The sequence below is a fragment of the Microcaecilia unicolor genome, chromosome 6, assembly GCF_901765095.1.
Source record: "Microcaecilia unicolor chromosome 6, aMicUni1.1, whole genome shotgun sequence".
Lineage (NCBI taxonomy): Eukaryota > Metazoa > Chordata > Amphibia > Gymnophiona > Siphonopidae > Microcaecilia > Microcaecilia unicolor.
The window spans coordinates 243,545,240-243,561,227 of NC_044036.1; the positions used below are offsets into that span (position 1 = coordinate 243,545,240).

General features: G+C 42.4%; 1 protein-coding gene across 1 annotated transcript in view; it reads right to left on the reverse strand.

Annotated features, from left to right (window-relative positions):
* The window catches only part of CLIC3 (chloride intracellular channel 3), a 65,891-nt gene extending 52,267 nt beyond the window's left edge, over nucleotides 1-13,624 (reverse strand). Inside the window, exon 1 of the mRNA XM_030206042.1 lies at nucleotides 13,517-13,624. Within this exon, the coding sequence (XP_030061902.1) occupies nucleotides 13,517-13,552 (36 nt within the window). The 5' untranslated portion in view covers nucleotides 13,553-13,624. The remainder of the gene's footprint in view (nucleotides 1-13,516) is intronic.
* Nucleotides 13,625-15,988: the final 2,364 nt, after the last annotated feature.

The following is a 15,988-nucleotide window of genomic DNA, read 5'->3' on the forward strand; positions in this document are numbered from 1 at the left end:
AGTAGATTGGATGATGGTTGCTGTGGTTATGTGGTAATGGCGATCACAGGGCCCCAGAGATGCGTCCCCCACGGCATTCCGATGCTCTCTGCTCCGCCGGCCGGAAGTGAGGTCAAGATCCCCTAACGGCCATGCAGGAGCCGGGGCAGAGGGAGCAGCAGGGAGGGAACAAGCGGAGGACTCGGAGGGAGCCAATAGGAGCGCACATGGCACCCCCCCAGCGGGTAAACATGCACCGGGGGGGGGTGATTTCGCCGGGGGGGGAGATCGCGCTGCACCTGGGGGGGGGACGCATCGGCGATCCGCCCCGGGGAACGCCGCTGCTTCTCTGTATGCGGCCACATGCGGCCGCGTGTCACCGAAAATGGCTAAGTGTGTCAGTACTGACACGCGTGTCATAGGTTCGCCATCATGGAATTAGAGGCTGACTGAATTTTGGTTTCGGTTTTGCTTTCACTGAAACAGGTCCCAAATCAGTATTTACCCTGGTTTCAGCTTCAGTTGAAAATGCCAATGTGTGTTTGGCTGAAACTGAAACTTTGTGCTATTTCCCTATAGCATTCCTCTCCCCTCTCCAAACAGGAGAAGCCTCCATTTTCTCACCCAGAACAGAGGTATCTCCCATTCACTCCTCCCTGGACTCACCCAAAGGTCCCCTGGGCCTATCTTACAATTGCTTGTGGTCTAGTGGAGTAGTCAGGGCAGAAGTGATCCCTAGTCACTCCTGCCCATGCTGTCAAAATGGCTACCAGAATATCCAGCAGCAGTCTCAAAAGACTGTCGCTAGATATTACAGCATTATTTTGAGATTGGAGCCAGCATGGGCAGTAGTGATCCCCAGTTACTCCTACCCATGTTGGCTCTAATCTTAAAATGGTTGCCTTGACCTCTATATACCTCTCTGTCTCCCTCAGCTTCTTCAAGTCTGCTAGAAGCTCTTTGCATTGGGCACACATATATAACCTCTTGCCAACTGGGAGATAATCATACATGTGACACTCAATGCTGCCTGCATCTTAGTATTATTGAGTTGTTTAATAATTTAAAAGTGGTTAAAGTACAAGGGATATTAGACTAATATAAAAGAGGCTTTAGATTATATGGTATACTGTGTGATTTATTTAGTGTTTGCTTCTCAGAAAGTAATGAAATTTAATTAAAATTCTGTAATGAAGACTCACCTCTTGTTATCCTAATTAGAATAACTGACTTTAAATTAAGACTATAAATGAAGACATGTGCTCGGGGTGGGTAGGAGTTGGGGGAGGGTGGGTGGGAATGAGGACTGAACTAGGCCCTGCTGTGCCTTCTAGAGGCTATCTGTTAATGCTGTAGGTTGTGGCAGAATTTCTTTTAAGATCCTGACTCTAGTTCATAAGATTTATTATACTGGTTTGCCTTATTCCTATCACATACATCCCTAAGGTCATCTCTTTGGAGACATTGGCTCAAAAGAGAACTTATTGGTAGTACCTTCCTTTAGATACATTAGGTTTGACTCTGTATGCCATTCTGTCTTTAGTGTCACATGTCCACTTTATGGAGTAATGTACCTGTAGATCTGAAATTAGGGACATCCTTTAAGAAATCTAGGAGCAGATTTAAAATGTAGGCTTACATGAGCCTTTAACACTTAACCATTTCTTACTCAGTTTCACTGAACTCTGTGGTAGGCTACAGGTAGTAGAACACCTACTGTACCTCATTGCATACCACTTGCATAGCTTTTGGGCTTGCAGGCAGTATATAAGTAATTACATTAAAAAAAAAAAGATTGGGACTGGAACATGCAACAGAGCATGTATTAACTGTTGTTTTGTAATTATTTTATTTCAGCTAGTATTATATTCTGTTCAGGTATGTGAATTAATGAGCAGTATATCATAACAAATTGTAATTCCATCATTCATAATGTATTGTAAGCCACACTGAGCCCGCAAAAAGGTGGGAAAATGTGGGATACAAATGCAATAAATAAATAAATAATAAATCTGAAACTTGATACCTGAGTGTTTGCATGGGGTGATTCTGCAAAAGTTAACGTTTTCTTGTTGAATCCTTGACAAATTATTTGCAAACTGCAAAGTTTCATTTTTGCTTAGCCTTCTTTGTAACATTCTCCTAGTGAGACGCTTGCATGGGTGTGGAAGGTTTCTCTGCAGAATCTTCCCTGCTTCTCATCACAAAGGAACTCCAGTACAGAGATGCTGAGTCAAAGGGTACAAAGAACCAACTCAAACTACAAAACATAGCTAACTTGCTACTTATCAAACAGTTCAATTATTTCAACCCCTCTGTTATGTTTGCACAAGGGCTGATGATGATATTCTATTTTGCTAAGTCCAATAACAATGACCAAAAGGAAGAAAGGAAATGCAAGATGTACTGAGGATGAAAAAGAAAGTGAGAAAGGCATGAAAGAATTTGAAAAGAACAATAGAAAAATAACTAAAGATAAAAGGTCAAAGGAAGAATATGAAAAAGTGTACACAGATGAGTAAAAGACCATATTAAAGCAGCTCCTCTACTCTTCCTATATGGCCTTAACACAGAGTAACTGGAACAGCCACGGGAATGTTTGGGGGAGGGGGAAAACAGTCCAGGAATTTTCCCAAATTTCTGCTCCTTTCTCCTTCCAGCACCTTTTAGAAGTGCTCACATCTAGTAGCCATGGGAAGAAACCCCAGCAATAGCACTTGAGAAAAGCCCTTCCTGCTTGCCCCACCTGCCCTATAGTCCAGGCATACTACCACGATAAGGGCCAGAGCAAGGGAGAGAGTGAGTGAGGAGAAAATTGGCCAAAGGATGAAAAGCAAAAAGATACAAGTGGAAGTAGGAGACAGAGTTGCCAGCATGAGTTTGGTAAGACTGTGCATTGTGGCTCCACATCACAGCACTTGAAAGAAAGGATTTTGGAACTAGTTCATGCCTTTTTAATTAGCTCAAGGTGAATTACATTCAGGTACACTATTTCCTGGCTACAGCATAGGTAGCACATAGCAAAGCAGCACGCCCGGCAGTAATTATGAGTTTGCCACATACCATTCCCTGCACTAGAAAATGATCCATGGCCTCAAGTTTGTACTTGATACCATGGAACATTAAGTGACTTGCCCATGATCACAAGGAGCAACAACAGGATTTGAACTAGGCTTCCCACTGCTCTAAACATTAGGTGAGTCCTCCAACCCACTTTGGAGAAAGAGCCATCCTAAGAACTCTGAGTATGTGTTGTCTCAAGTCCTCTCACACTACCAGCCTGCTGCTGTTAGACCTCAAAGTGGCAGGGGAGAGGGTGTTGGAGGGAGATTAATGATGAACCTGAAAATATGTGCTACGAGAAACCATCTGCAGAAATGTGTGGAGTGGATGTGCTGAGGAAAGAGGAGAAAGGAGTGCTAAATTGATTCTAGAATGAGGCCATTTTTTTTCTTCCTTGCGTGTGACCATCCTATCCACTCCTGATAGAAATAATACAATCTGTACTACAAGTATATGTACAAATATCTACATTCCTACCCATGAAATCATCAGACAAGGGTGAGGTTATGCAATGCTGACACAGACATTCCCATTTATAGCAGCCCAGAGATGCTCTAGCCACTTCCTCTCTATTATTGGCAGATCCACTATATATTTATCTTTATTAAGTATCTATAAATAAATACTTAAAAAAAAAAAATATATATATATATATACAGTACAGTGCATTTTTTCTAGCAAAAAAGGTGCCGGTACTCAAATGCCAGGCCACCGTTCAGGGGTGGGGTGATCACTGAGGGACCCACCCCACAATAGCCAGGCCCCCTGCAACTAGTCACAGAATCTATGACAAGGTGTGTAGAGTCTGAGCTCTTTCATTAAAACTTGGGGACCATGGGTCAACTTTAGCAGACAATGGAAAAGGTGCCGGTACTCAGTACCCCCAAGTACCCCCTCAAAAAAATACACACACACACACACACACACACACACACATATATATATATATATATATATATATATATATATATATATATATATATACACACACACTTTAACAACAAGGTGCACACAGTGGAATTCACATCTGAGTAGCCTGAAGAAAGTTAAGGATTATTGTCTCTTTAGGAAACTGGATTTCTTTCCACCTGGATTTTACAGGATTATTTTAATTTTTGCGCTGTCATTATTATTTTACTGGACAACTGGTTGTATATTTTCCAAATTGGGGAAATAATGTATCAAACAATTTTCAATAGTTGGTTGAGTATGGTGTTTGTCATACTTTTTAATGGGATCTGTGATAACAATTGTGGTTAAAGCCTTATATTTATTAGGTTTGTTATGGTTATGGTATATTGTGCTATATAATATTTGTAATTTAATATTGAAATCTGAAGAAATAGGTACATGCACATGCTTACTACATGTTGGGAATTCTTCATGTGCTTTTCCATACGTATATAATACTGACTGTATTTGTATTTTCTCACTGCTGGTAATAGCCATCTACATATTCAGAGATCACCTGGTATTTGGAGTTGTATTCATGTGTTATGGTCATTATTGGTGCACCTTGAACACCTTACAACTCATAGCATACAGGATCTGTCCTAGCCATGTGTGACCCTTATTCCTACAATGCAAGAAGACAGAAATAGAACAAATGCTCTAATCTATCTTTTCTTCTCAAAGAACTAGATTAAGTGCAGGCTGTGCCAGTTTCCCTTTGACTAAGGCAAGAATGATTCAAGGTGGCCGATTGGTGCATAATTCAAGATAATGTTGAAAGGAGGCACTGATGTGGTCTCAACAATGCATGGACACAATTGTGGCCAGTTAATTCGTATTTCGGATGAACTGAAGGCATCGCAGTTTGTGGCATGTCCAGTTTCTCACAGATCAATGCAGCTACTAGAATGCTGTAATCGTCAAAAGGGCAAACACAACAGGAAATGCCCTACAAACTGTACTCAGGAGCAGCCACACCCAAACCAGAAGCCTGAGCATTATGTTTGCACAAAATAAGTCAATAAATATCAGCATGGGACTCATTTTATGAAAAGAAAGAGAGATATGCTTTAAAAATTAAAGGGTCCTTTAACTAAACTGTGGTAAAAAGTGGCGGGTTTTTCACATGCACTAAGGTCATTTTTACCACAGCCAGAAAATGTATGATTTTCTATTTTTCCTATTATTGGCCATGTGCTAATGTTGCCGTTAAACGAATTACCATATGAGCACTTGCTGACACCTATTTTGTATGCACTAACTGATTAGCACACAAAGACCCACTCTGCTCCCAAACACACCCCCTTAGTCAAATAATTAAAAATATGTTTTTTTAGTGCAAGGGTAATATACACACATTTGAAACTTACCATGGGACACCTCACCCTTTTAAGCTGCGGCAAGCACACATTAATGCTTACCTCAACTTAGTAAAAGGACCCCAAAGTGTATTGCAGATAACACTGATGCACTTAACTCCACCTACTGAGCTGGTGTTAACTGTTCTGTGTTATCTGCTGCATTAACAACTAAGGGGTAATTCTTTAACGGGGCACCTATGTGGCACATATTCTAAAGTAGGTGCTACCTTCCTTTATAGACTACAAGCATAACTGGATATATATGCACTGATGCAGTTAGGCATGAGCATTACACCAGCCATAGACACAACAAGGTTCAAAAGATAAACCTTGCTTTTTCTACCTCACCACCTCTCCCTCCACTAGTCCGTTCCCCTCTCTCTCCTTCCCCTCATTCCCTTTCCTCCTTTCCTGAAGTTACTATTGAGGAAACTACACTTCTCCTTTCTTCCTCAAAATGTACCACCTGTTCCTCTGATCCCATTCCCACCCACCTTCTTAATGCCATCTCTCTTGCTCTTATTCCTTTTATCTGTCACATTCTCAACCTCTCACTTTCCACTGCGACTGTCCCTGCTGCCTTTAAACATGCTGTGGTCACACCTCTCCTTAAGAAGCCTTCACTCGACCCTACTTGTCCCTCTAATTACCGACCCATCTCCCTCCTTCCTTTTCTCTCCAAATTACTTCAGCGTGCTGTTCACCGCCGCTGCCTTGATTTTCTCTCCTCACATGCTATTCTTGACCCACTACAATCTGGTTTTCGCCCTCTCCACTCAACCGAAACTGCGCTTACTAAAGTCTCCAATGACCTATTACTGGTCAGGGCCATGCCAAGGGTCTCTGGTGCCCCCCTGCAGACTATCAGTTGGTGCCCCCCACCCCCCCACCCCCCGTCTCGCTTCTTCATTAGATGTTTCTCCATTGCTACCTGTCTTTCCTTTAGACTGAAAACTACAGGCCCAGCCAGACCTGACAAAAGCGTCTACCACACCCTTCAATGTCAAGCATATACTAGAAAACTGTAAATTAGCTTACACGGGAAAGCAGTTTAAAAAAAATAAACACAATTCCTGCTGTTTCTTAACACTGCTCTCCAGAGAAAGAACTGCCTTTATAAAGAGGCTTTTCAGTGGAACTTAGCCTATTAAAAACTATTAGCATAATTAGGAATGGCCAGCCCTTGTAACTGCAGAGACCTAAGCTTTGATTATGCATGTTCCTGTCTTTGTTACAGTGGGGGGAGGGGGGGTCTCTTCATCTCATTTACACAGACCGACCTCCCTGGCTCACTGGGAGCCCAGTCTCTTGGAGACTGCTATACATTGCAAAATAAGATAGCAGATGTAAATTCTCAAAGTGGACATATTCCAAACACTAAAATGAAAATAAAACGATTTTTTTTCTACCTTTGTTGGCTGGTGACTTTCTTTTTCTGATCATGCTGGCCCAGTATCTGATTCTGTTGCTGGTATCTGTCCTCTTAACTCTGTTTCCAGGGCTTCCTTTCCACTGTATGTATCCCTCATTGATAAGTCTCTGACTCTAAAGTTTAGCAATTTCATTAAAGCAAAATGTATTTTCAAATATCACAAACTCTCCCTATTCAAGCAGAATGTTTTATATAAAAACAAACACACAAAAAAAGCAATCAGGTTTTTACTTACCAGCTATTCTACACTATATGTCAGCTAAACTTCCTCTTTGAACCTCAGCCAATTAAATGGATTTTAGCTGTAGATATGATAATTATGTACACATCATTGCAGTCATGCCCTCCTCTCAGTGTACATGCTCAAAAAACAAAAACTTTGAACCACTTACAGATAACAATTACACTATTTATTTTTTATTTCTCCCCAGTCTCACTTGCACACCTGCCTCCAAACCTGTTCTCTTTAATTTGAATGTTGTTCCAGCTCACCCTGAATGAAAGTTGTTCACCCACCAAAGCCATAAATAGCTGCTGGTTGTACTCTTTTAAGCAGCTTTAGCAGAGCAGCATGTCTGTCTCAGCACTGCTGGGCTACCTTCACTTCCTGATGCAGGAAGGGCAGGGGAGAGAGGAGAATCACAACTTCAGGTAAAAGATTTTGCAAGTGAGTGGCGCCCTCTGTTGGCGCCCCCCTGCGTTGCTTACCTCGCTTACTGTGTCAGCACGGCCCTGTTACTGGCTAAATCCAGAGGTCAATATTCCATCCTCATTCTTCTTGATCTTTCCGCTGCTTTTGACACTGTCGATCACAGCATACTTCTCGATACCCTGTCCTCATTTGGATTCCAGGGCTCTGTCCTTTCCTGGTTCTCTTCCTACCTCTCCCTCCGCACCTTTAGTGTTCACTCTGGTGGATCCTCTTCTACTTCTATCGCTCTGCCTGTCGGCGTACCTCAGGGTTCTGTTCTTGGTCCCCTCCTCTTTTCTATCTACACTTCTTCCCTTGGTTCATTAATCTCATCCCATGGCTTTTCCTACCATCTCTATGCTGATGACTCCCAAATCTACCTTTCTATCCCTGATATCTCACCTCGCATCCAAACCAAAGTTTCAGCATGCTTGTCTGACATTGCTGTCTGGATGTCTCAACGCCACCTGAAATTAAATATGACCAAAACCGAGCTTCTCATTTTCCCCCCCAACCCACCTCCCCGCTCCCCCCGTTTTCTATTTCTGTTGATGGCTCTCTCATTCTCCCTGTCTCCTCAGCTCGAAACCTTGGGGTCATCTTTGACTCTTCTCTCTCCTTCTCTGCTCATATCCAGCAGATTGCCAAGACCTGTCGTTTCTTTCTTTACAACATCCGTAAAATCTGCCCCTTTCTTTCCGAGCACTCTACCAAAATCCTCATCCACACCCTTGTCACCTCTCGTTTAGACTACTGCAATCTGCTTCTTGCTGGCCTCCCACTTAGTCACCTCTCCCCTCTCCAGTCGGTTCAAAACTCTGCTGCCCGCCAGGGTCGCTTTACTCATACTACCCCTCTCCTCAAGACCCTTCACTGGCTCCCTATCCGTTTTCGCATCCTGTTCAAACTTCTTCTACTAACCTATAAATGTACTCACTCTGCTGCTCCCCAGTATCTCTCCACACTTGTCCTTCCCTACACCCCTTCCCGTGCACTCCGCTCCATGGATAAATCCTTCTTATCTGTTCCCTTCTCCACTACTGCCAACTCCAGACTTCGCGCCTTCTGTCTCGCTGCACCCTACGCCTGGAATAAACTTCCTGAGCCCCTACGTCTTGCCCCATCCTTGGCCACCTTTAAATCTAGACTGAAAGCCCACCTCTTTAACATTGCTTTTGACTCGTAACCACTTGTAACCACTCGCCTCCACCTACCCTCCTCTCTTCCTTCCCGTTCACATTAATTGATTTGATTTGCTTACTTTATTTATTTTTTGTCTATTAGATTGTAAGCTCTTTGAGCAGGGACTGTCTTTCTTCTATGTTTGTGCAGCGCTGCGTATGCCTTGTAGCGCTATAGAAATGCTAAATAGTAGTAGTAGTAGTAGTGCTCCCTCTAAGCTGAGCAGGAATCCTCCAACTACATTGCTACCAGTAGGGGGCGGAGCTTCAATATTGTGCTTTCAATTGGTAGGGACAGGCAGGTTCCCTGAAGTCCTGCAGAGCTTCCTGGTGAAAATGTGATGAGACAGCACCACCCACCGGCAGTATTATAGGTAGAGGACTCCCGTTCAGCTTAGAGGGAGCAGCAGCCATAGAGCTGACACAAGTGCTCACACCTATATACCGGAGATATGTGCCAATGTATAATATTTTATCCAACATTGCCTAGATTCTATAAATGGCACCTAAAAAATTGGTGTCAAAACAGCGCTTAGTGCTGTTCTATAAACCATGCTTACAGTTAGGTGCTGTTTATAGAATAGCACTTAGTGCCGGGAGCTGTGACTATATTTAGGATCAACCATTTACACCAATAAAAACCTGGTGTAAACACCCTCGTGTAAATTAGGTGCGGATCCTGCTAATTCTATAACAATGCACATAAATTTTAGGAATGTCCATGACCTGCCCATGCCCCTTCCATGGCCATACCCACTTTTTAGATCTGCACACTAGAATTTATGTGCATCTCTTTATATAATACACCTAAAAATGTGCATGTAAATTCTAATTATTGCTGATTATTGATAATTGCTTGTTATTGCCCAATTGTTTGTGCTGATTGGCTCGTTAATCAATTAAGTTGTATGCGCAAATTGGACGCATATTCAAATTAACGCATGCAACTGAATGCACCATATATAGAATCCAGGGGTATGCATATACATGTGAGTTCCATTCACTCTCTGCCCTGACTCCACCTAGGTGTACACCTACCTGTAAAAATGTACTATGAAAGGTATGCGTGTATTTACAGAATAGTACTTAGTTGCATTTTTGGCATTTAGATACATATGTGTGCACATATAATCATATATGCAATTTTTCTAAACATTTCTTTACATAATTAGCACATAAATGTTAACTCTTACTTTACAGAATTATCCCCTTAATGCATGGTAACTATCTTCATGATAACTGCAAGGCATTTATTGTATACACATTCCACTTAAGGCAGCTAACCTGGGAGCTCTTGTGTGCTGTCAAGTCACCATGGTGTTACTAATTCCCACATTAACTGCTTAGTAAATACAGTGGCATAGCCAGGATTGATTTTTTTTTTGGTGGGAGCCTGAGGTTAACATAGGTGGGCATAAAGCAGTGCAGATGTTGACACTATCACCACTTCTTCTCTAACTGGCCCATACCAATGACACTGACTAGAGGGTCCAAGACTCACCTTTGACCACACCCCTAAATAGCTAAAATCCTAAGAGTCTGATTCAATGAAAGTGTTATCCAAGGTATAGAATAAGAAAAAAGTCTTTGTTAATAATGCCTTGACTTTTCATGCCCTTATCCTCTCTTTACTCATGTCCAGGTTTGACTATTGCAATGTTATTTTTGCCAGTGCTACTCAAGCCGCTATAAAGAAATTGCAATCATCGCAGAACACTGCCATGTGGGTTCTATGTCATGCCTGAAAGTGTGACCATGTGAGTCACCTTTTTAAAGACCATCTTTGGTTAGTTTCCTTTTGGGTACAATACAAGATTCTTCTTTAGCTTTTAAGGCCTTTCGTATTGGGCTCCCTCCTTACCTCACCTCCCTTACTATCACTTACTCTCCTTCCCACACCTTGCATCCCATGAATGATCATCTTATGATTCTGTCCGGCCCTAGACTAACCCAACATGAAAACACTAGTATGGTGTTTATTTTCTTGCTCCTGATACCTGGAATAGCCTCCCGTTGGAAATCAGAGCTGAACTGTCCCTTCCCAAATTTAAAGTTGCCATTAAGACTTGACGTTTTAGGCAGACCTTTGGTGATCGGTAACGAGTGCTGTGTCTATATTTCCCTCGCTCCCTCTATCGCCTATTTCCCTTCCTTTCGGTCTTTCCTCCCTTAGGCCTGTGTTGTGTTGAATGCGATTTTCTCTGCTTTCCTATCTGAATTAAGGAGTTCCTTTCTTTCTGTTTTCAGTTTGTAAACCACTTAGTCCTGTTCTCAGCCATAGTGTTATAGTAAATTCGAATAAAGAATATAGAAAAAAATAGATGGGGAACTCTTCACTGCCTTCTCTTCCAGGTCAAAAAGCCTTTCTCTTCCCCCACCTCCCCTTTCATTCTAATTTTTATTTCTGAGATGGTGGTAATGTTTGAGGCTTTAATAAACACATACTGCCTCCTCTGTAATTGCTGTTTACTGGAACTTCAGGCAAGCATTGATCTGAAGTAAATGGCCAAGGCTTCTGGTTTCCTGCACCAGATCAGGGGTAGCTACTGCACCAAGAACCAGTAAGTTCTGTGGTAAAATTTTTAAAAATCCAATTTGCTAAATGTATGCAATATTCGATTCCTGTGAAAAATTTAAAATAGTTTCCAATTCATTGTGTGCCATGATTGGAAGCTCCCCAGGGCAGGGAGTCTCCTTTACCTGGATTTGTACAGTACTGTATAAGTATTTAGTACATAAGTACATAAGTATTGCCATACTGGGAAAGATCAAAGGTCCATCAAGACCAGCATCCTGTTTCCAACAGTGGCCAATCCAGGTCACAAATACCCAGCAAGATCCCAAAAATGTACAAAACATTTTATACTGCTTATCTCAGAAATAGTGGATTTTCCCCAAGTCCATTTAATAATGGTCTATGGACTTTTCCTTTAGGAAGCCATCCAAACCTTGTTTAAACTCCGCTAAGCTAACCGCCTTTACCACATTCTCTGGCAACGAATTCCAGAGTTTAATTACACATTGAGTGAAGAAACATTTTTTCCGATTCATTTTAAATTTACTACATTGTAGCTTCATTGCATGCCCCCTAGTCCTAGTATTTTTTGAAAGCGTGAACAGACGCTTCACATCTACCCGTTCAACTCCACTCATTATTTTATAGACCTCTATCATATCTCCCCTCAGCCGCCTTTTCTCCAAGCTGAAGAGCCCTTGCCGCTTTAGCCTTTCCTCATAGGGAAGCCGTCCCATCCCCTTTATCATTCTCGTCGCCCTTCTCTACACCTTTTCTAATTCCACTATATCTTTTTTGAGATGTGGCGACCAGAATTGAACACAATACTCGAGGTGCAGTCGCACCATAGAGCGATACAAAGGCATTATAACATCCTCATTTTTGTTTTCCATTCCTTTCCTAATAATACCTAACATTCTATTTGCTTTCTTAGCTGCAGCAGCACACTGAGCAGAAGGTTTCAACGTATCATCAACGACGACACCTAGATCCCTTTCTTGGTCCGTGACTCCTAACGTGTAACCTTGCATGACATAGCTATAATTCGGGTTCCTCTTTCCCACATGCTTCACTTTGCAATTGCTCACATTAAACGACATCTGCCATTTAGACGCCCAGTCTCCCAGTCTCCCAGTCTCGTAAGGTCCGCTTGTAATTTTTCACAATCCTCCCGCGATTTAACAACTTTGAATAACTTTGTGTCATCAGCAAATTTAATTACCTCACTAGTTACTCCCATGTTTAGGTGTAGCTCTGTAGACTGAGAGGCAGTAGCAGCATCTATAGAACCAAGACACTAGAAAACTGATTTATTTGTAAAATTACCAACTGCTTCTGATGGATACCTGTGTTCTTGGTGGAAATATGGAGGTACCAGATTTCTTCCAGGCCTGACTCTCCACCCTTTCCCCACTCTTACTGTTTCTAAGTAAGCAGCTGTTTTGACACAAAATGGAAATGATATCTTTTTCATTTTGTTAATTGCACATGCTAAAAAAAAAAAAGGAACCAAAAAAAACCCTGAAAAAATTAAGAAAAAAGCTGAATGAAACAAAAATGGAACAAAAACTCAAGTTAAAACATTAGGAAACTAAAGTGTTTTAGTTGTGTACCCCAATTTCTGCAGGCTGAAGTAATAGTTTTTATTTATTTGGGGGCAATATAAGAACTCATTTCTTCCCCCCTCTCCCCAGCTCTCTCAGTATTTTGGGGCTATTGGGGGTGGAATATGAATGCAGAAGGTATACACCTAAAGTCAGATGGATACAACAACACAACAGAATTCTCTTATTCTCATTATTGCTACGGGAGGGGGGACTGGAAAAACCTCATATGCATGGTGGGGAAGGGGGGGGGGGTTAGTAGGAACTGAGCGATATTTTCATTTTCAAAACGACCCTGTGTTACCAGGGGCTTTGGGATTTTGAAGCCATGCAGTTATTTATTCAAACGAAAAAAAAAAACATTTGATGCTACCGATAAAAGTTTATAATCTATTACCGTCCAATGTAGAACGTATATTAACTACAAATGCATATTATACACACACAGGGAAAATACACAGTGGACTGAGGACAGCTCAGGAACAGAACAAATTTGGATTAAATATTGAACTCTCCAAAGGTAACAATTTTTGCAAAAGATACTGCAAATAAAAAAAGAAAAACCGTGTCAGTAATAAAAGGGTTCCTTATTACAGGCCAGTAAGTATCTCACACACAAATATGCTAGGTAGAAAGAAAGAAAAATAAATAAATGCCACAGCTAGTTAATTTGTTCGTTCTCTCTTACTACAAAGCTCCATCCAAATACCCTGTTTGACATGATATTTTGACTACCCACCTTGACAAAGAGTTCAATTTTCAAGGACTCAGCCATCCTTCACCTGCTGCAGACGAGTGTTAGTGCTCAGCTGCTTGGTGACTTGTTAGGTGAGTACACAGCTTCCTAGGGAGGCACTGAGGCAGCCCGACAAGCATCTGTAGCTGCCACTCCCTGCCTGGAGCCACACCAACAACATTCTTCCTTCCCAACAGGACCCGACTCGCTCAACCTGTTGGCCTTGTGCCCTGCCAGGGGCAGCAGCACAGTGAAAGCTCCACATACCACGTCTAGAGGTGGGACCCTAGAGGCCAGAGCATCAACCATTTTCTCAGTTTCTGAAAATGGTAGGGAAGGGGAAAAAAATGTAGTATTTTGGATTTCTAGACCGGCTTTACAATTTTAGTTCAGGGTGACTGATATTTATTCAGATACAAAAAGCCCCAACATTCACAGAGTAGTCAGTACAATTATTGTTAGGGGGGTTATTTTAATTTTGTTTTGGCAGCTTCCTCTTGCTTTAGTTCAATAGAAACTAACCTTTCCAGGGCTAGGACACAATGGAGCTCAGTTTCAAAAGAGAAAAACGTCCCAAAGGCTGCACAAAGCGGCAAATGGATGGTTTTCACAGGAAAACATAAGTACATAAGTATTGCCATACTGGGAAAGACCAAAGGTCCATCAAGCCCAGCATCCTGTTTCCAACAGTGGCAAATCCAGGTCACAAATACCTGGCAAGATCCCAGGTATTTGTGACCTGGATTGGCCACATCCAAATAGCGATGTTCAAAACTCAGATTTTAAAATTCTGCATTTTTTTTGGTAATTTTTCCTGTGCAGAATTTCCCTAATCATAAGGTCTGACCACTCCCCCAGCTTCTTCCTTTACTTGCCAGGTTCCACCCTCCTCAGCTTTTTCTCACCCAACTTAGCTTGAACCCCTTCTTTCCCCCAGCTTTCCATACCTCCTAGTTATTTCTCTCCTCTTAGCCCCCAATCCTTACCTCCTCTCTTCTTTCTCTCCTTGCCCCATCTTACCATGTCTTCCTCCTGGATTATGCTGCATAAAGATGAAACAAGCAACTGTACATTAGATCCTTAGGAAATTGGAAGACTGGGCATCCAAATGGCAGATGAAATTTAATGTGGGCAAATGCAAGGTGATGCACATTGGAAAGAATAATCCAAACCATAGTTACATGATTCTAGGGTTCACCTTGGGGGTCAGTACTCAAGAAAAAGATCTAGGTGTCGTTGTAGATAATACACTGAAATCTTCTGCTCAGTGTGCGGCGGCAGCCAAAAAAGCAAACAGAATGGTAGGAATTATTAGTAAAGGAATGGTGAATAAGACCGAAAATACTATATCGCCTTCGTATCACTCCATGGTGCACCCGCACCTTGACTATTGTGCTCAGTTCTGGTCACCATATCTCAAAAAGTTATAGCGGAATTAGAAAAAGGTTCCAAGAAGAGACCAAAATGATACTCCTCTCGTATGAGGAAAGGCCTAAAGAGGTTATGGTTCTTCAGCTTGGAAAAGAGACAGATGAGGGGAGATATGACTGAGGTCTACAATTTGTAAGATGACTGTTCATGCTGCTTGGATGTCTCCAGCCACAGATGTTCATGTCATGTATTTTCAAACAGGAAATCATCATGTATTTCTTGTTCAAAAATACCTGTGCGATGGATGTCCCTATTCGGACGTACGCCCTTTCAAAAATGCCCCTCTATTTTATTATGTTAACTGAAGCTAAACACTTTGAGGGGCATAATCGAATGCGGACACCCATCTCCATGGGTGACTATCTCCGAGGACGGGTCCGCGAAGGGGTGGGACAGACCGTATTTTCAAAAAAGATGGGCGTCCATCTTTTGTTTCGATAATACGGTTGGTGCCAAGCAAATGCATTGGATTTCGGCGGATTTGAGCTGGGCAGTATCGGTTTTCAGCGATAATGGAAACCGAAGCCGCCAAGCTCAAAAACAAACAACTCCAAGGCATGTGGTCATGGGAGGGGCCAGGATTCGTAGTGTACTGGTCCCCCTCACATGCCAGGACACCAACCGGGCACCCTAGGGGGCACTTGTAAAAAGTAAAAAAAAAAAATTAAAATACCTCCCAAGTCCATAGCTCCCTTCTCTTGTGTGCTGAGCCCCCTAAATCCCCCCCAAACCCACTGCCCACAACTCTACACCATTACCATAGCCCTAAGGGATGAAGGGGGGCACCTAGATGTGGGTATAGTGAGTTTTGGGGGCGGTTTGGAGGGCTCCCATTTACCACCACAAGTGTAACAGGTGGGGGGGGGGGGGGATGGGCCTGGGCCCACCTGCCTGAAGTCCACTGCACACACTAACAACTGCTCCAGGGGCCTGCATACTGCTGTCAGGGAGCTGGGTATGACATTTGAGGCTGGGCAAAAAAAAAGTTTTTTAAAGTTCTTTTTTTTGGTGGGAGGGGGTTAGTGACCACTGGGGGAGTTAGGG